Source organism: Lathamus discolor, chromosome 3, assembly GCF_037157495.1.
Source record: "Lathamus discolor isolate bLatDis1 chromosome 3, bLatDis1.hap1, whole genome shotgun sequence".
Taxonomy (NCBI): Eukaryota; Metazoa; Chordata; class Aves; order Psittaciformes; family Psittacidae; genus Lathamus; species Lathamus discolor.
In genome coordinates this window covers 93,558,074-93,578,654 of record NC_088886.1, presented here as the reverse complement: position 1 = coordinate 93,578,654, position 20,581 = coordinate 93,558,074, and the positions used below count along the sequence as shown (strand labels likewise).

Below are 20,581 nucleotides of genomic sequence, written 5' to 3'. Positions count from 1 at the left end.
CTTAAAAAAAAAACCAAACCAAAACAGCAGTTACATAATACAGATTTGAGAGATGGCAAAGAGGATATTCACATAGAATGTTTTTCAGGCAGCTCATGGATAACAGTGAGTGAATAAGGCAAGAAGAAAACTGGAGCTCATGCACTGATTATAGCTCTTCTGACAGTGGTATTAATGTGCAAGAATTAAAACTAGCACTAATAAGAGCACCAATTCCTTCACATATGGAAGAGTTTAGGAACAAGAGAATTTTGAAACTAAATTCTGAAATAAAAAGCATTATAATATGCCTATATACGACCTGTATGCTTACACATACAAGTGAGCAGGAACGTTCCAATTGTGCCATCTTTTTCTTAATGAATACAGTAACTCTTGACTGAACTCGTCAATCATCACAGACCACATACCAAGTTCTGATAAGTCTCCTCCACTTTCAAACCACGTATACAGTTAAAAAGTAAGTACCATTGAGTACTTTAATATCTGTCTTAAAATCTACTGTAATGGAGGTGTAGGGAAGGGGGCAGAGGGGAAGGGGGTAGGAGGAAGTGGGGAGAGGAGGGGGACTGGGACAACAAAAAGGCAAAAAACCCCAACCTACCCAACACCAGTGGTTTCAAAACCAGGCATATAAACTCAGAGCCCCTTCCCCTGTACCTAGATAATATGCAGACGATACTTACCAGTCTTTTTACTTTGCATTTTCCAAAGACGCATACACATGCTTATGCACGGTACCCAGTATTTGCTTTCAACTCAATTGTAGAGCTTTTGCATTTTACTATATAGTATGCAAAATATAATCAATCACAGGTTGTTTTGCCTGAACATAGAAGACTGCCTGAAGATCAGAATTAATTTGAACTTCAGCTTCTTTAGATTGGGCACACCTTTAATGAAGAAGCAAAATAATTGAATATGCTGTTATGGCACTGTTTGATAAAGTATTCTATGGCTGCTTCTCCTGCAAGACAAAAGAATGATCCATTCAACACTGGATCATAATTTTTTCCGCAGGAACAAGAGTTTTTAGGCTACAAAAATCAAATTAGCCAAAACAAGCCAAGTTTCAATGTAACCAGCAGGGCTCTGGTGACTCTTAGCAACCTTCCACACCTCAGCCTAACTGTGATGATGACAATTTGCTAAGGTGGGAATGGCCATAATATCACACACACAGGCAAATTAAAATAATGAGTGAGCACTGAATTGGGAAAAGTGGGGAAAAAGAGGGAACAAACCTTCCTTTTCATTTCTGCCATATATAAACAGACATTTCACTTATACACAGATATACCGCAGTCAGGCAGTAGCTGCTAGTGTAACCACTGTCATACATAACACATGAACTAGAATGAACACTCAGACATTTAAATTGGAAGTGCACCAACAGTTAAGACTTTTTTTTTTAAGAAATTAATGAATCTTAATTTTTTTTTTATTATTTTTCAAGCAAGTGTCATACAGACAATAATGAAAAGCAGAAGTTATTTATGAAAACAAAATTTTTGCTTCAAGTCTTGAATAATAACGTGTATGTACATTGAAAAGTAAATACATATAACATGCATGTGTATCACCATAAAAGAGCTTACAGTTCTTTGTGCTTCTCCTCTGCCAAAATTTGGTCGTTTGGCTTCAGCCCATACCTTGAAAAAAAAGACAAAATACAAAGCAGTTACTCCTTTGAGAACATAGCTATAAAATGTACTTTTATGGTTTCAAACTGGCAAATTATTAAACTACATAATATTTGTTGATTCAGGTACCTCAAGTTATTGCAAAGATAGCAGCAAAGTTTCCTAAAAAAATCAGGTTATGTTTATTAGAGTAAATTTAACGTCACATAAAGCATCTGTTTTATATCACAGCTTCAAATTGTATCAAGCACTTTGGCTTGCTCTATACTCAAAACCATTGCACTTCATACCACAAACTGTATCTAGATCTTATCATTTGGATCTGACAAAATATGACAGTGAATAATACAGACAATACAATCACTAAAACTGACTGTAGTGTTTCCACCTGTACCAAATAAAACTATTATAATCAATACTAAAAACATTCTATAGAAAAACACACTTTCAGAACAGGCTGTTTCAGCAAATTTCTGCAGTCCATACAGGCAACCTCTGATCAAAGTGAGAGCTTGAGAGAATAAAAAAAAACCCTTTCTTGGATAGCTTAACCTTATAGGCAATTTAACAGAATAGGTTGCCTACACTACCTGAATCAGAGGGAGAAAGGAGCCCAGTGTGCCCCAACACAGGCTACTCCTAGCCATGCTGCAGACTGCACTGTCACTCACTTAGGAAAACCTTTAAGAAGTGACCTCACTTTCACTCTGCCTCCAAGCAAAATCTTTTGTCATCTCAAAATATTACACAAATCTAACTGCTATGGTTTCCTGTACGGTTTGGATTTGGGGGTTTTTGGACTGATTGCTTTTTAAGAGAGTCATACATGACATAAGCGACTAAAAGTCAAGTGTCTATTTGCTAATTCTGCAAACAGCTAACTGCTCACACTTCATGTTTCCACTGTCCCTTTGCCCTGTTTTTGTTCCTTGCTCCAGTCAACTGCAGAACTATAAATTACTCCTCCTGAGGAGAGATTCTGGTCACCAGCCAACTACAATCAAGCTATCTTGCAAATTGATTTTTTTGTTTCAAATAAACAGATAAAAATGTATGTCTGCTATTCCTAACACCATTTTCTGATGACACTCTCCGCAACTTGTTTTTTCAGCATCCACTTAAAATACAAGCATCAATCTATACACATTCTCAAGCTCACTAGTGCAGCACTCATACACAAAAGACTCATTTTTCTTGTTTACTTTGCAGGGACTGCCTTAAGTTATTTGCCACAGTATCATGGTACTTGAATTCATTTATCCACTTTGCTGCTAAATCCTTCTTGTAGTCACTTCTGATCAGGATACAGCGGGGTCCATCCATATTCTCTTTCTAAATGCAGGGTTTGCATTTGGCTCTTACAGGAAGCAGGCTACACTGTAACACACTGTTCGATAACAGATTCAGATCACTTTGCTTAACTGCAGTCTTTTTTTGTAGTTCACCATCCTACCAGTCTTTAAGTCCCAAGTTTTAACTTCCATTTATTCCAAATTGATGTTTTCTGTAGTGAACAGTATCAGCCTATTTTTCTTTAATAAAAAACGGTTCAGCTCAATACCAGTCTTTTCATAATGCTGCTACACCTCGCTGATATCTCCATTTGTCATGTCTCGATAAGCATGTTAATGATAGAAAACACATATAGGAGAAAAATCAAAGAGCTACCCGGAAATTCTGAAAGGGACATCTTTCAGAAGTTAAAGGACATTAACTCTCCTCATGCAACCTGCCATCTTGCTCAAAATGAAATCAGGTTGGTTGTTAAAAGTATTTGCCTGTCATAAGACAGATAAACACTGGCTAATACACAATCCATTTTGTAAATGGAGATCATTTTGCCCATTAAAGTCACAACCCACATGAAGTCACAACCATTCTTCACTCATGTTACATGGCATGCTTTTCCTCTGACCAGAAATCAAAACTACTTCAGCAAGGATTTAATACAATTTTATCTGCTGAGGCTACAGATATAATATCTACATTTGAGTTTTTAAAGCTCCCAGATTCCTCATTTCTTCACTTAAAAAAAAACCCAAAAAACTACCAAAAAGCCCCCCAAAGCCACAATTTAACCCACACAGTTATTTAGAAATAAAATTAAATAAATAAATTTAAAAAAAATCAAACAAACAAAAAAAAAAACCCCACCCTTCACTACTTACACATACTAGTAAGTCAGCTACAGCAGAAACTACATAACATAATGAGAACGCTGTTTAACAAATGTGTGATTTTTGCCTTGGGTATGTTACAGACATACCACAGAGGGGTGCGGAAGGGGCACAGTTGCTACCCCTGAGGTTTGCAGAATGGTTCCTTCGGTAAACCTTAGCTTACCTAATCTTTTTCACCACCACCCTCTTCCTTCACCATGAATATGGTATTTTAAAATTATTCTTCCTTGACCCCTGAAGATACTGCTTTGACAGCAACTTGTCAATATTTCCCACAAAGGGACATGCTTGCAGAGTTCAAACTTTCATCAGTACTCCATGCATTAAGACAGGATTCATATTATATTTCATACACAGCTGCTGAAGTATTTAATAAATTTAAATGTGCAACCAGCACAGTGTACAGCTTACATAATACTTCCCAACATATGTTTCGTAGGCAAGACTGATAAGCACCAGCTGGCTCTTCCTAACTGATGTTTAGATTTGGGAGAATCTCTCTAAAAAACTTAGGAGCCAAGGACACTAGGAGCAAAATCAAAGCTACAGAGATGTAAAATTTAAAATAAGGACATGTAAAACTATCTAAGCAACCAGAACAACATACTGTACACGTATATATTTACACGCCTAGTACTGAACTATTAAGAGACAAGCAAATATACCATGGAAATGGGCAAATGAACTAAAGGGACCAGAGCTCCACTTCTTTTTCCTATTTTCCGCCCTGTGAAATTCAAAGCTCGACACACCCTAGAATGTTAAAGTGATTACTCTTTTCAACTATCCAGTACCACACTGTGATATAGTTTCCAAATGTTAATAGTCTTTTCATCACTGCTCAAGATGAGGTTAACCTGGAAGCATACACTGAGCTCTGCACTTAGCTGAAGTCCTCCCACCCAGCATCTGCTGAGAAGAGAAACCACAGCAGATGTTGTCCTGCTGGCAGCGATGTGTGGAGAGTCTGGCACCAGCCTAGCCTCTGCTTTGATAAGATGAAAAGCAAATTAAGATCTCTGGCCTTGTTAATACATAAGCTTGGATGCGTGAAACGCTAGCTTGGAAGCTGGGGCACAAGTTGTGGGAGTGGAATGCTTGGGTGACATGGCCTAGTGGAAAGCATCCCTGCCCATGCCAGGGGGTTGGAACTACATGACCTTAAGGTCCTTTCCAACCCAAACCATTCTATGATTCTATGATCCTAAGATCTTATTTCAAAAGTGACATGCAAGGGACTGCACCAAGACCGTAGCTAAGTGTCAAAACAAACTATAGTAAATTTCAAAAATGATACATTTGAACACTTTGATTTGTCATTCACAGCCATTTGATCTACTGGAAAGAGTAGCCAGTGTTCCGGGCACCCCTTCCAAAATGGCAGCGGCACACAATTACGAAGATGGACAGAAAAAGTGCCCCAACTACAGCAATTATCACACTGCACAGCTGCATATTACCACCAAACTGGCACAGCTGCCTGCCCAGATATGCACATCCCAGCCTCTGAGCATCACAACCCACGGCTTCTGACAACCCAATAAGCTGAGTGTACCTTAGGTGAAACTTCCACTTTGGGAAGACAGCAGCTTTCTCTTCTCTCTTTCTCTTCTCTTTCTCTCTTTCTCTTTTCACTGTAGTGACAGGACAAGGGGTAATGGATTAAAACTTAAACAGGGGAAGTTTAAATTGGATATAATAAGGAAATTCTTTCCTGTTAGGGTGGTGAGACACTGGAATCGGTTGCCCAGGGAGGTTGTGAGTGCTCCATCCCTGGCGGTGTTCAAGGCCAGGTTGGATGAAGCCTTGTGTGGGATGGTTTAGTGTGAGGTGTCCCTGTCCATGGCAGGGGGGTTGGAACTAGATGATCTTGAGGTCCTTTCCAACCCTAACTATTCTATGATTCTATGATTCAAACTCAGCTCCTTAAGGCATTTCTTAAACCACATCTTGCAGTCTAGCCTCTAGATGTCATCATACCATAGTTGCTCCAACATACTCTTCTCTGAACAAAGCTTAAGTGACCTAACTGCAGATAGGAGCTAACAGATACCATTATTCTGTCATCCATCCCCTAAACACAGTTTCAATGAGAAGCTTTACACTGCTTTACATTACCCTTTTCAGTGTCAAAATAGGGGGGTTTTTAAACAGTATCCTTTCCAACCTGGTTACAAAAAGGCATGTTTAGACATTTAACTTAACAGGACAGACAAATACGCAAACTAATCCCCCTATGTTTCATCAGGAAACAAAGACCCAACTCCAATTCACACACTGGAAAAAGCATCTCTCTGTTCTTTGACTACAATGGGGCTGATACAGGATGCCTAAATTTGGCTGCTGAGCAAGGTGATTTGAATGCCCCTATTAGTACCTAACTCCATAATTTCAGAACAATAACAAACTGGGGATATATCTCACTAAGAAAAATCCTTAAATGAATTTGAATTATCAGGGAGGTTTCCAGCTTCCCAAGACAAAGATATCCTGAACCTCTCAATCTTTTAACTCATTTGATGACTGTAACCAATAACTCCACCAGAACTCAGATTTGAACGTAAAGTCATTTTCTTCCTTCTTAATTACATTTCCAGAACCCAATTTTATGTACGTGCAGATATGTACATAATATCAAGCTTAGCCCCCCTAAAGCATTAATTATAAATTCACAACTACATGAATCTTAAGTCTTTTCCCTTTCCACAAGCCTGAAAATAAAGTAGCATGGACCCAGACTAAAATTATTGCAGGCATTCTGAGGACCGATATTATGTAGAACCAGAACAGTGTTAAGGAAATTTGGCTCTGCATACAGCTAAATATACTCTATCCAAATAAATAAATAAATAAATAAATCCAAGGCCACTTGGAAGAGTTTTATTGTGTATAACAGCTCAAGGTACAACTCTGACCAACACATTCTATTTGGTTTTAGTGCTACAAAAACCTCAAGGAAGACAGCATAATCTTCTCCTCTACAGTTACATGATTAGTGAGGCTGAGGCTTCTATGTCACACTCAAGATACAGGACAATGGGACAATGGAGAATGGCTTTATGCTGTCAGAAGGGAGATTTAGATTAGACATTAGGAGAAAAATCTCCATTACAAGGACGGTGAGACACTGCAACAGGTTGCCCAGAGAAACTGTGGCTGCTCCATCACTGGCAGTGTTCTAGGCCAGGTTGGACGGGGCTTTGAGCAACCTGGTCTAGTGGAAGGTGTCCCTGCGCATGGCAAGGGGTTTGGAACTGGATGATCTTCGAGGTCCCTTCCAACACAAAGCATTCTATGATTCTGTGACTTCCCTAGCATTCACGTACAAGTTTATAATCTCCATTTCTGGCTTTGCAGATTTGTGACATTTATATTAAGCTTCTTTTAATTTTTTTAGGCATAGTAGAGCATGTAAGTTCAGCTTTAACTTGCACAATGCATTTTTATGATCCTTCTGAAATGGTAATCCTACAACTCAAAGTTTTTTTTATTTCACGCCTGTTAATATGAAGTAGTATGAAAATTATTAATGTGGTTGGACTCTAGGCAGCCTTTCTACAATAATATTTTTCATGTAACAAACAGCTGTAAGGCATGGTTGCCTTCAGGCACCATCTAATTCTACAAAGCCTTAACCAAATTAAAAAGAAAACACAGCCTACACTCAATATGTACTGGTGGAAAACTCCAAATGAGTGTCAAATTCAAATCTGCTGGTAAAACTCACCTGTCCTAAGGCCCAGAGTAAGAACTGGTGATGAGCAAAGAGGTTTAAAAAATGGCAAGAGACCTTCATAGCTGCAGAGTTAATTCACCTTTCAAAATTTCTGACTTGAATCCACCAACCTAAGCAAAAACCTATGAAGAAAGAATAGCTTAAAACTGCACAGATATCAGATTGTAAATCAGCACAGACACATACGGTGCTGCTTGGGCCAGAAGAGCTAAGACAACATCCCCCTCATGCAGGCTACCCAGAAACAAAGCGGTACAAAAAAACTGTACACGTATCAGAGCAATATTTTCATTAAAATTTTCACAAAACACTTCTGAAGGAACAAGATGCAAGAGATAAAGGATCTTCCTTTCCTTTTTTTTTTTTCTTTTTGCATTAACCATCAACATGAGTAGTCAGCATAAGAAAGAAGACTGAAACTACTTCAGTAATACAAAGTTGGGACAGCAAAGCACCCTAGAAACTCTAAACATACATCCGTGCAGACATTCCTCTGCCTTGTTTGATGTACAAATAAACTTTTTGCCACAGTACATGGCTCTGACTAACCTTTCTCCCCTTTAAATGCACTTGAGCCCTGCTATTCCATAAGCTTATTGTACTTCACATGCTTTGCTGCAGTTACTGTTTAAAGTATTTCCCAGATTGATTAAAAATGGAACGTACGAAAGGGTAAATTTCCAACACGTTCTTTTAACTTTGCAGAAAAGTCATCAAAAAAATAAAGGAACAGAGTGATTTCTCTGTCAGAGACCTAAAGTATGTTGGTTGTATTGACTGGACAAAACAAGGAGAATTTATACTATACTAGGCTATGCTTCATCAATAAAAGAAAAGACCTTTTCAGACAGAGTTCTGCATAAGCACTTTTTGATAAATTTTCAAGAAAGCCATTAAGAAACCTTAAGGACTTCAGTACAGTCTTGTATTTCAGATTAATCTAAAGAAGTTTCTGTAAGGATGATTCAGCAGTAATGTCACTTTAAAGCGATGTTAAGGCTACTTTCACTGTTCTAAAGAAAGAAATGCAGTCCTTCTTCTGTTGTTTTTTTCTTAATTATTTATCTTGTAAAAACTAGGACACCCAGCCTGTGGGGATACTGGTACTCACAAGTCCTCTTTCAGGCTGTATTGACTGCTTTTTACCAAATCAGTTAACACATCCCACAGGATCTTTCAGGTCAGAAACACAGTCATGTGTGAACGTGCTACAACAGTGCATCTTCATGAGCATTTACAGACCAGTGCACACAGCAAGTCCAAAGCTTCCAAAATATTTATAACACATCAGATCTATGGGGGATGGGTATAGAAGGTCAGCCTGTTTTTCAGCTTCCATTTGCAATTTATCAGCCACAATAAGTAATGCTGCCATAACTTCCAACTCCACTTCTTATGGCTTAGTCCTTCCAGCAATCAAAAGGCCGTAAGTGAACTGCTTTTCCTACAATAGTAAAATACTACCGAACACAAGGCAGTATTTCTGTATCTTTGGCAAGGCTATGGTTGCTCAGAAATTTTAGTTAATTCTCATGTAGCCTTACTCTTCTGATTAGTCTAGCAATCTTTTCCATGTACATAAATATGGAGTGTAAGTACCACAACTTGTATTTGTTTGGATCATTACTTTAAGCTTGCTAAGCCAGATTTTACAAGCTGTCCATTTTCTAGATCAAGTTGCAAATAAAAAACTCAACCCAGATCATACCTTATGTATAAGTTCAGCAGCCAAATTCATCAGACCAGATGTGACCAGCTAAAACAAAATTAAAGTTTCGAGTAACTGGCACATACACACACCCTAGTGCAAATATTTGTTTTAATACATTTCCTTTCCCCATTTAAAAAAAAACCCAACAAAACCCAAACAAAAACAACAAACCACAAAAACAGTCAAGGGCTTTGATTCATATCCTGAAAGTCTCAGTCTCCTGCCTGATTTGTGCTGGGTTTATTCCACCAGCCTAATTCGTCTGCTTTTTCATTTTTTCCATAAATTCCTCTGTTGCTTTGCTATAGTTTCCCAGTTTCACCATCTGAAAAGCACTACACTCCCCATTCCTTCAAAGTTTCTCTCCTTTTTAGCCTCTCTCCTATTCCATAACAGGGTAGCTGGTTAATCCCCACCTTTTCACATTCTTTCTTGATCTCAAATTGACAGCAACACAGGGAGCCCTTTTACATTCATTTCTGCTTCTAATGACAGCTGATTATCCTTTATTGTTACTCTAGGGTCACCTTGTATGAATTAGTTTTACCAAATAGATACTGCTTTGTTACAAAATACCAGATGGGAGTCCAGAATCTCTTCCTTGAAAAACTGAAAGATTAAAGAGGGATTGTGTGATGGCAATACAGTCCCCAAAAAAGCCTGATTCCAGAAAAAACTGCATTTTACAATAGTCCACTTTTATCAACAAAAGAGAAAACTGCCTAGAAGACTTTTCAGACATCCCTTTAGGAAAGTATTACAGCTGTGAGAGAATGCACATCTCTGATAAACCTCAACATGGATCAGCACTAGGCCAAATACTATCTACGCCACATGTTTATGAGTGACTTGGAGTTAAGCTCAGTCACTACTGATGAAATACATAGGTGACAGCAGACTGGAAAGGGTATGTGAAACAAAGCATTTTAGTAAACAGTAAGACAAACCCATTCAAACACAGTAACTTCAAAATACAGACAGATGAAGAGCTAAGAAGCTAAATAAAAAGAACAAAAACATGGGCAGGAGTAAAGGCATCACACAGAGTAGTAACTTGGAGAGGAGGGAAACCAGGTGCCATAATCTGTAACTAACTCAACCTTAACTTCTGATTTGTGTCAAACACTGAAGAAATCAATGAACTATTTTAACACAGAAACAGGAAAGAGCAAACAAACCAACCAAAAATAAGCAAAACCAAAAAAAAAAAAAAACCAACAAAGTGAGCTGTCAGGCACACCAATTATTTTGTCCCCTTCCATTTTTAAACAGAAAAACACGCAGCCAAAACATTTACTTTGGGAAGAAGAAAGGCAGGTAGGAGTAAAGCACACACTAGTGGTAAAGAGGCATGAAAAAATAGCAATAGGAGGTTATGGTATTTTTATCTGAAGACTGAAGAAATTACTTCACAGTTATCAATGACAAAGAATCAAGTATAGTTAGGGAAAGAGCATGCAGCATCGTCTTGGCAGACAATTACACTGCCTAAGGAAACAAAAATATCTGGTTAAGGTGCAACTCAAACCACAGGTCTTGGTCATTTCATTTATTAAAAACACCCCAAACTTTAAACACTGCTACTGGAACAGAAATATCAGGGCTGAGAGAATGAAGAACCATCTTGAAGAAACTATTGAGGAATTTCTCGTGGTTTTGTTTTTACCCATTTATTAGTACCCAGTTCCTGTGTACTACTATGACTGGAGTCTTACCTGGCTGCATCACAGTGTGTACAAACCTCTTTATGTATAAAAAAATAAAGTTTAAAAAATATTTAATTTCTGGGTGAAAGGGATCTCAAAAATATTAACAGAAAGTTGGGTGGGGGTGTTTTGTTTGTGGGGTTTTTTTTTATACAATACCTATTAAGAAAGATGGATTTAAATTTCAACACAAAATTAAGTTAAAGTACACCCCTAACACCTAAGAGAAAAAAGAAATAAAGTTATTGATGGCATAATTAGAAGCATTTTGTTTCCTCAGTTTCTTACATGGATACGATCAGTAATCCGTGTACAAACGTTACTAGGTATATGTTTTCTGGCATTTTTAGCCCGATGGTTGCTGTTTGGTTTGGTATTTTTGGGTTGGGGTTTTTGTTTGCTCATTTCCCCTTGATCAGCATTTTCCTAAATACTTGCTTCTAAATTATTCATTGTAATAAGATAGAATCCCCACTGATAATATGGCTGGAAATCAGGACTTTAATCAGCTATTAATATTGTAAGGCAGATTTAAAGGGCTTTTGAAATTGGAGTCAAAACAATAATAGGTTTAAATGATTAAAAGGGATTAAGGAAGCCAGGAAAGTTCAAAGCCTATTAATCACCAGATTGCAGAAAACTATGATCATTTAACAGGGTCAGTCCTATCACTCTAGACTTAAGCATATAGTAGTGGCCCTGTCAAAACAGTTTCCTTAGCTATAAACTAGTGAACTAAAAATTTAAGACATGTAAACACCTGCAGTATACAGCTGAAATGATGGAGGTTTTCAGTAATAATTTTTGAAGTATGTGACTGCAAACACTTTTTAAAAAGCTGTCCATAACACTGTACTTTAACTGAAAAATAGTTTTCTGAATTTATACTCATTACACTGGTAGAAATAGACTTTAGTGACCTTTAGCAACTCCACCATGGGATAAAACACTAATTCAATTTCTGCAGAACTATGGGCAGTTCTGCTTACAGATTGAGCTCTTTAATCTATTCTTTTCATATCACTCCTTTGAGCCTTCAATATTTGAACAATTTCTTTAGTCATACCAGTCATTTTGCATTGTTTCCTCTCTGAAGTCATAACCTAACCTTGACGTACCGATTTTCTTTAACCAAGCATAAACCTTAGTTTGTAGTTGGATTCATTTTGATTATAAACACAAGCCAGCTTTAACAATCTTCCCTTAAAGTTTCAATTAAATAAAAGCTTAAAAAAAAAAAAAGGTAAATAATCCAAACAGTAATAAACCGAAGGGTTCCTGTTCTCTTCCTACTCACCCATGTTTACTAGCTGTTATCACTTTAAAATTTATTGTTCTGCAACAGATCCTGACAGTGTTAGTACTGAAAATACTCAAATACCTCACTGCTGGATAAGGAACTCTGCTTTGGGAAGGAAATTGTAATAAAGTATCATTCGGCAAAGGTAGAGTAGTGTAGTTGTGGACACAACCCTGAGATTCTCCTGCCTATATCTACAGACTTTTTTATTAATTTCTTCTGAATAAATACTCTCTGCATGCCATAGGTGAATATTATTGCCAGCTCAATTGAGCTTCTGTGCACTTGAAAACAAATCCTTCATCTCCTCTTCTAAAGAGAAGGCAATGAGCTTTAGATGTCAAGACGAGACCTGATAAAATTCATCCACGGCTCCTAAGGGACCTGATTTGGAGCAGCCCTGCAGAGAAAGACTTGGGGGTGTTGGCCGATGAGAAAATGAACATGAGACAACTTCTGTGTGCACTCACAGCCCAAAAACCAACCGTATCCTGGGCTGCATCAAAAGGAGTGTGACCAGCAGGTCGAAGGAGGTGATCCTGCCCCTCTACTCTGCTCTTGTGAGACCTCACCTGGAGTATTGTGTGCAGTTCTGGTGTCCTCAACATAAAAAGGACATGGAACTGCTGGAACAAGTCCAGAGTGGGGCCACGAGGATGATCAGAGGACTGGAGTACCTCCCGTATGAAGATAGGCTGAGGAAGTTGGGGCTGTTCAGCCTGGAGAAGAGAAGGCTGCATGGAGACCTCATAGCAGCCTTCCAGTATCTGAAGGGGGCCTATAGGGATGCTGGGGAGGGACTCTTCGTCAGGGACTGTAGTGACAGGACAAGGGATAATGGGTTAAAACTTAAACAGAGGAAGTTTAGGTTAAATATAAGGAAGAAGTTCTTTACCGTGAGGGTGGTGAGGCACTGGAATTAGTTGCCCAAGGAAGTTGTGAATGCTCCATCCCTGACAGTGTTCAAGGCCAGGCTGGATGGACCCCTGGGTGACACGGTTTTTAGTGCGAGCTGTCCCTGCCCATGGCAGGGGGGTTGGAACTTGATGATCTTAAGGTCCTTCCCAACCCAAACCATTCTATGATTCTATGATGAAGTTCAATAGGCTCTACTTCTACAATAAAATACACATCAATACTTCGGAGAAACTAACAAAGGCGGTAATATTACACTGTTGCAAACATAGAACAACAGTGTTAGGCTCCATCAACACACAATATGTTTCATAACTGAATTACAACTTTGTCCCCGTATTAGTTCTGTTCTGTCTCTAAAAGAAAAATGAAAATTGAATTTTTAAAATACAATTATTTTAATGTCTCTGGTACCAAGACAGAAATGCCACATCAATAAAAATCAATTAAGACACAGCAAAAGACAATTATTCTCCAGTGAAGTACTCATAAACCACAAAATCAGACCACAGTATTACTTTCAAGCAATAAAATTCTCAAAAATGAGGATACTGTAAGTGATAAGGATGTATCGAACCTTTATTGATGCTAAATACTTTGTCTTAAAAACGCTAAGAATTGCCCTTTTCATCAATCATAGGGACACAGAGAAAAAGACTGCTGTATCATATTTAATGCAAAATGCATTGCTGTGCCATATTTAATGCCAAATGCATTGCATTTAGATACCATAAAGAAACCAACACCAAGTCTTGCATACCAGCTAAATGTTTTCTTATTTATTTTTTAAAATATAGCTTAAGATGTATTTAATTTTTCTGTACAACTCTATGGATGTCATTCTGTTTGTAACAGGCTAGGCCAAAGTATCAATCCCATACTATCACTGCAACCTGAATGAGTCTTCCTGCTGCCTAAAAGTTAGATGTCTTCCATCATCTGTCTCTGCACCTAAGCACTTTACAGAAGCTTGAAATGAGAACTGTCAGAAAATCTGTGTGCCTTAATTTGCCTTCTCTAAAATGATTTTTAATATCAACTAGAGGAAATAGCAAGCTACAGACAAGTGCTGAAGCTACTGTGAAATTCCAGCCATGCTGAAAGAACTTCTCCAAGCCACTAAAGGCATTACCTTTATTGGAAAAAAAAGTAGTATAAAGAAAATGGCAGAGCAGGTTTATTTACTGCACTGAAAATTTCAACTTCATGCTAACAAACGAAGGTGTAATACCAAGATGGAGATTCAGGGAAGAGCTCCTGAGAGATAAACTCATTGCTTTGCTACCATTAGAGAATCAGACATAACGAAAATGCAATTACAGATTCTGGGAAGAACTGTTTCTCCCTTTTGCCTCTAGCCATAGGCACTGTTTTGTATCTTAACCCTTCACCATAGTGGCAGCTGCAACACCAAGCCCAGACACCCAAAGATCTGGCAGAGGAAAAAGGAACCGAGGTATTTGGAAAGTTCCTGACATTCACTGGGAAGCCCAGAAGAGCTTCCTGCTTTGGCTCAGTAACAGTTTTGTCCCGGGGCGGGTTGTAAAAAAAGGTGTTTCAAGCAGTTCTAATGTTGTGAGTCAGCATAAAGTTTAAATTCGGTATCCTCCTATTGTGTAAAGTTGCCAGGCTTCTTTTATTAACCTTTAACCCCAACTTACATATAAAACTTGAAATGTCCCACTTTTGAAAACAAGTCAGCTACACCTCAGATGTTCTTGGCTAAAGCAGGCATTTGTATTTGGTGCTTTCAAAACAAAAAGCTAGCAATTACTAAAGCAACTTGCCCATCTTCATTTAGTATTTGAATGGCAGAATCTGTTGATAAAACTCTACAGTTTGTCTTAGCTCATACATGCTAACTTTTGCAAAGGTGGCAAGATTAAGGTTTTTTTCCGGCTTACATAAAGGGCATAGCTAATTCCCAGCTCACAATCCTCTGAAAGGTGATTTCCATCAACTCCGAGCTTGTGGAATTGAAATCTAGATTACAAATACTACAGACATTGCAACTGAAACCATACCTAATCAAAATAAACATCCAAACTCTTTGACTAAGATAGACCAACTAACAGATGTGCTCTGTTCAGTTGTTGTTTAGTACTGCTGTACGTAACAACACAAGCACAATCCAAAACCAAAGCAGCTTCAATGAAATACCCTGGAACACACTTTTGCAAAAATGAAGTTACAGCAATCAGGTCTGGGGGAAGGTCTTTGACCTATTTTCCACACAGCAACTCTACAAAAAAAGTTTCTAAGAGATGCATGATATTCTGGAACACTTTGAGTCTTCTACTGGAAGGCCTGAGAAATACGAATATTAGAAATTATAAGTTCCTTTCACATGATAAGAGAACAACCAGTTTAAAGCAGAACTAGAAAATGAAAATAATTTGTATGTTAAAAATAATTCATTCAGCCTGCAAAACCACAGAACTTTTCTGAGCACTATTTTTGAGCTGTCCTAAAAGATATACCATTGTTTTACAGGATTTGGCACAGGTGCAAAGTAAGAATCTAATGGCACAGCAGGACACAGCACAAACATCTACACCAGTGACTGATGAACTCACAACCGAGTCTCATGCAAATAATTACAAAAAGAACACACAACGCTTTGACTGAAATATTCTATTACCTCATTAAAGAATCATGGGTCTGTGAAATGAAAGATCTTTATACCCAGCTCTGCATTTAATCTGAGCCTATTAGAGGACTGCATGCTTCTGGACACCCTGAAGTCTACAGCAGGGACTTGGTCTCCAGTAACTTGGGAGTATTGATGGTTCTGCCTAGACAAAAATGAAGTAAAATAGCACTCAGACAGCTGGTTTACCCTTCTGCAGCCCTTGACTAAGGCAAAAACAAGAACACCAGTAATTAAGAGGAAGACAGGCTGTCTCCACCCTCTCCCTGTGGCTACAAGAGAGACCACAGGTCCAACGCTCCAGAAAGAAACAGGACAAGAAGAGGCAGAGCACAGAGCAGGCCTGGACATGGTTATGTGATGCAGAGCAGAAGCACAGTATCAGGGATCAACAATAGCATAAGCATCTCATAACTTAGGCTACAGTTAACAGCAACACTGACAGGGTATTCACACAACGTTCAGGAATAGCAAGTTACTAAAAAGAAATGTTAAAAATTAGAATTGAATTTCAAAAGGACAGAATCCCTCTCATCTTGATACATGTAACTTGGAAAGAAAAGCTATTCAGATTGCAAAACTGGCAGGCCTAAATGAAGCGAAATAAATCTAGTCATGAGCACTATAATTTATTTAAATATCTAATTTTTAAAAATCTTTAGTTTTTCAAAAGCTGAATGTATTCCAACCACTTCAAAAACACTCTCATTGAAAAGCCATCTTCCCTTAAGAAAGGACAAATCAATTTCATCTACAGTAAAAAAAAAAAAAACCCTGAGAATCTGATAAATAATCATTAATTTTTTACTGGATTTTTCTTCAACTCACAAGTGATCAAACTGTTTCAGTGTGTTACTGCAGTAGCTAGAAAAAACAACTCTAGCCTTTCTTATGCTGCTGAAATTTTGGGTTTGGAAAAGCAGGATAGGAATGGAAAACAGTATAAAAATTACATCTCATTACCCTGTAATTAAGAACGACAGCAACCAAACCCATGACATAAAACACAATTTTTATGTATTGTGTCCTAAATAAAAATACATCTTGTAATTGTGCAATCAGGAACTCTCTTTTTTTTTTGGTACAAACAGCAAGTACAGCATTCAAAGAGTAAGTCTGGCCATCTAGTTCTAGATCAACTCCAGTTCTCTACTGAGAAACCCAGCTTCTTCCATCAAAGACTGATGATCAACAAGACTGACCTTCAACAAGGGTCTTTTAATATTATTGCCTAGTTTCACAGAGCTTTTTCACTTAAAGTTTCTTGCTTGCATTGAGGAAGCAAATGGAACCCAGAATTTCATCAACCCATTCCAGTGTCTCACCACCTTCATAGTAACTTCTTCCTAATATCTAATCTATATTTACCCTCTTTCAGTTTAAAGCTGTTACCCCTGATCCTATGCCTATATACCCTTGTAAAATCCCTCTCCAGATTTCTTGTAGCCCCCATTCAGATATTGGAAGGCTGCTGAACAGCCCAAATTTTCTTCACCTATCTTTGTATGCGAGGTGCTCTGGCAGCTTATTAGCTTCGTGACCCTCCCTTGGACTTGCTCCAACAGCTCCATGTCCTTAAGTTGCGGACACCAGAGCTGGACACAATACTCTAAATAGGGCTCTCATGAGAGCAGAGTAGAGGGGAAGAATTACCTTCCTCAACGTCCTGGTTGCTTATATACTGTTTTACAGGTAAATAATCTTTTATAATCATTGTTCAAGCTAAGTATACCCTGAAAACACAGCTCTTCATGCAAAACTGTCATTGCATAGAAAAATTTTTCAAATAGTCTTTTCCAAATGGAGTTTAACTAAAATCTTTCACTCATTTAAACTACACATTTAACTAAAAGCACTAGGAGAAATTATCAGGCTTGTAGAAAGCTCTAATTACATTGTCAGGAATGCTACCAAATTTCTAGGCACATTAGTATTGAAAGGGCTTTTTTAAGACAGCCATCATTACTTTAAGTTTTTGCAAGAAAATGCTGAAGATTTTATAATTTAATCAGCAGTCAGATGATGCAATTTGGCTCAACAATTTCCACAATGTTCTATGTTCAGACTCTAAGATAAGCTAAATTGAATTCTACAGATAAAACTCAAAACCACAAGGTAATAATAAAACCCTCAGCTGTTCAGCTTCCCTGCCAAATGAGACAATGCAAACAGATACTTTTAGTAGCTATCTTTCACAAGGACTACTGAAACAGTGGACCATCATATAGCAAGCTATCTCCCAAAAAGAATAACAGGGGAAAATTTTCAGAGACAAGTTTTAAAGCTGTTACTAAGTACTTTCCATACACTCAGCACTGTAGAGACAGGTAACACCATCCCCAACTCAAAGCAATACAAAACCCCATTAAACTGTCCCAGAGGGTTGACGAAGCATACAGAGTCAAACTAAACACATTAGTGAAACTGAAAATCTTGTAAGGTTGGGAGGGCTGAGGGAGTGGGTCATCCCCCACTTAAATCTATCAGCAAATACTGTATCTGCAGCTTATGCATTCTTTGATCCTGCAACCTCCTAGTACAGAACCACCACTTGTCTTGCCCAGTCTTCAAGCTCAAGCCAGCATGTTTTGCGGAAGGGCTTATTTTGAATTGAAGCCTTAAGACTGTTGAAACCTGAATGCGGTGAACAGACATTGAATCACTTTTGATTGTGTAAAAGCCTTTAGACTCTAGGCCACTTTATAAGAGTTAACTGCATGAATAGTGTTTTAATTTTATTGCCTTTTTTTTTTTTTTTTTTGCTATAGAAAATTACAAAGACTTCTGTTACAAGCAAAAGCAACAAACTGAAAATGTTGAGAATAACACATGTTGGAATGGTTAAAGCCACAGCTATACAGACCAACCTAAATTTAATGTGAGCAGATGTTTTTTTCATTTCAGCTGCTTCTCAAACCTTTTCCTAATTTATAATCCAAATTCCCACAAGAGTGGAAAAAATACCAAATATGTACATATTCACTTCAGTCACACCAAGTACTACAAGAGCCTCAAAACAGAAAGTTTAACTTAACAGACGTCAACACTGCTCTATTAGTCAAGCTTGTGCTTAACTAATCCATCACCCTCCAACAGTATTCTGTAGTGCAGAAAGGTAGAGAATGACGAAGCATCTTGGAATCTCCAGTAGTGAAACCACTTTCAGTGCTGCAGACAATCTGGTAGCACACTGAAGGAGATCCACACCCATACCTGTGAAATTGCAGATCAAAATGATAGCATTTCTTCCTTTAGTGTGAGGATTTGGCCAGAGATGTCAAAAAATAGAAGAAAGGGTTCTTCAGGTACATAAACAACAAGCAGAAACAGAAGGAAAACACTGGCCGCTGTTAAGCGGGAAAAGGTGTCACCACTGTTGAATCACCAACAACACTGAAAAATCACGGACTTTCAACACGTCTTTCACCTCTGTCTTTACTAGCACTGATGGACTCCAGGTCCTGGGAGCAAAAACCCAGTTTCATGCAAACACAAATCCACGTTCATGCAAACACAAACCCACCATTAATGAAGGAAGATTTGGTATATGAACTGCTGCAGGAGCTTGACCCCTGCATATCAATGGGCCCCAACAACAACCATCCAAGATTGTTAAAGAGAGCTGGCTGACACTGTTGCAAGGACACTCTCCATAATCTTTGAGAAGTCACAGACCCCAGAAGACTGGAGGAACGCAAGTACAATCTCCCACCTACAAGAAGGGCTTAAAGCAGGATCCAGGAAATAATAGATCCTTCAGTTCCTGAGAAAGTTATGGAACAAATCCTCCTGGGATCTAGCACAAGTCAAATGAAGCACGTGACTGGGAAAAGCCAGCGTGGATTCACCACAGGCAAATCATGCTTGACTAACTTTCTACAACAAAGTAACCTGCCTGGCTGATGTGGGGCAAGCAGTGGACATTGTCTACCTGGATTTCTCCAAGGCTTTCAATATGGTTTCCCAGAGTCTCCTCCTAGAAAAAATGGTGTGTTATGATCTAGACAAGTAGTGGTCTGTGTGGTGAGTGGGAACTAGCTGAGCAGACACATCCAGAGTGGTGGCAGATGGTTCCAACTGGCAACCTGTCACTGGTGGGATCCTCAAGAAATCAATAGTGGGCCCAGTACTGTTCTATTTCTTCATAAGTGATCTCAATGACAGGATCAAATGTACCCTGATGAAGTTTGCCAATGGTACCAACCTAAGTGGGGAAATGGACACTTTGGAAGGCAGAGCCACCCTGATGGAAGACCTGAAAAGGCTGACAGAACAGACTAATAAGAACCTTACAAAGTTCAACAAGGACAAGTGTAAAGTCTTGCACCTGGGTAAACACAATCCAAGACTGCAGCACAGGCTGGGATCTACTTGGCTGGGGAAAAGGAGCTGGGAGTCCTGGTGAGCAGCAACCTCATGATGACTGAACAGTGTGCAGCTGCAGCAAAGAAAGCCAACAGGATGCTAGGTTACATCAACAAAGGCATCACCAGCAGAAATAAAGATGTAATTATCCAACTCAGGGCTGGTCAGGCCACACTGGAATACTGTGTTCAGTTTTGGTCCCCACTACACAAAAACCACATGACAAGCTGGAGAGGGTTCAGAGAAGGGCCACAAAGATGATCAAAGGACTCAGAAACCGCCATATGAGGAAAGGCTGAGAGAACTGGGTCTGTTCAGCCTTGAGAAAAGAAGGCTCAGAGGAGACCTTATCATCATGTCCCAGTATTTAAAGGG

The 20,581-nt window shown here is 38.6% G+C and overlaps 1 protein-coding gene across 3 annotated transcripts in view; it reads right to left on the bottom strand.

The window, feature by feature from the left end:
• Window positions 1-20,581, bottom strand: part of ADK (adenosine kinase) — a 301,741-nt gene that overhangs the window by 260,998 nt on the left and 20,162 nt on the right. For all 3 annotated transcript variants that reach the window (XM_065670654.1, XM_065670653.1, XM_065670652.1), the window contains exon 3: window positions 1,599-1,652. In XM_065670654.1, the coding sequence (XP_065526726.1) occupies window positions 1,599-1,652 (54 nt within the window). The remainder of the gene's footprint in view (window positions 1-1,598; window positions 1,653-20,581) is intronic.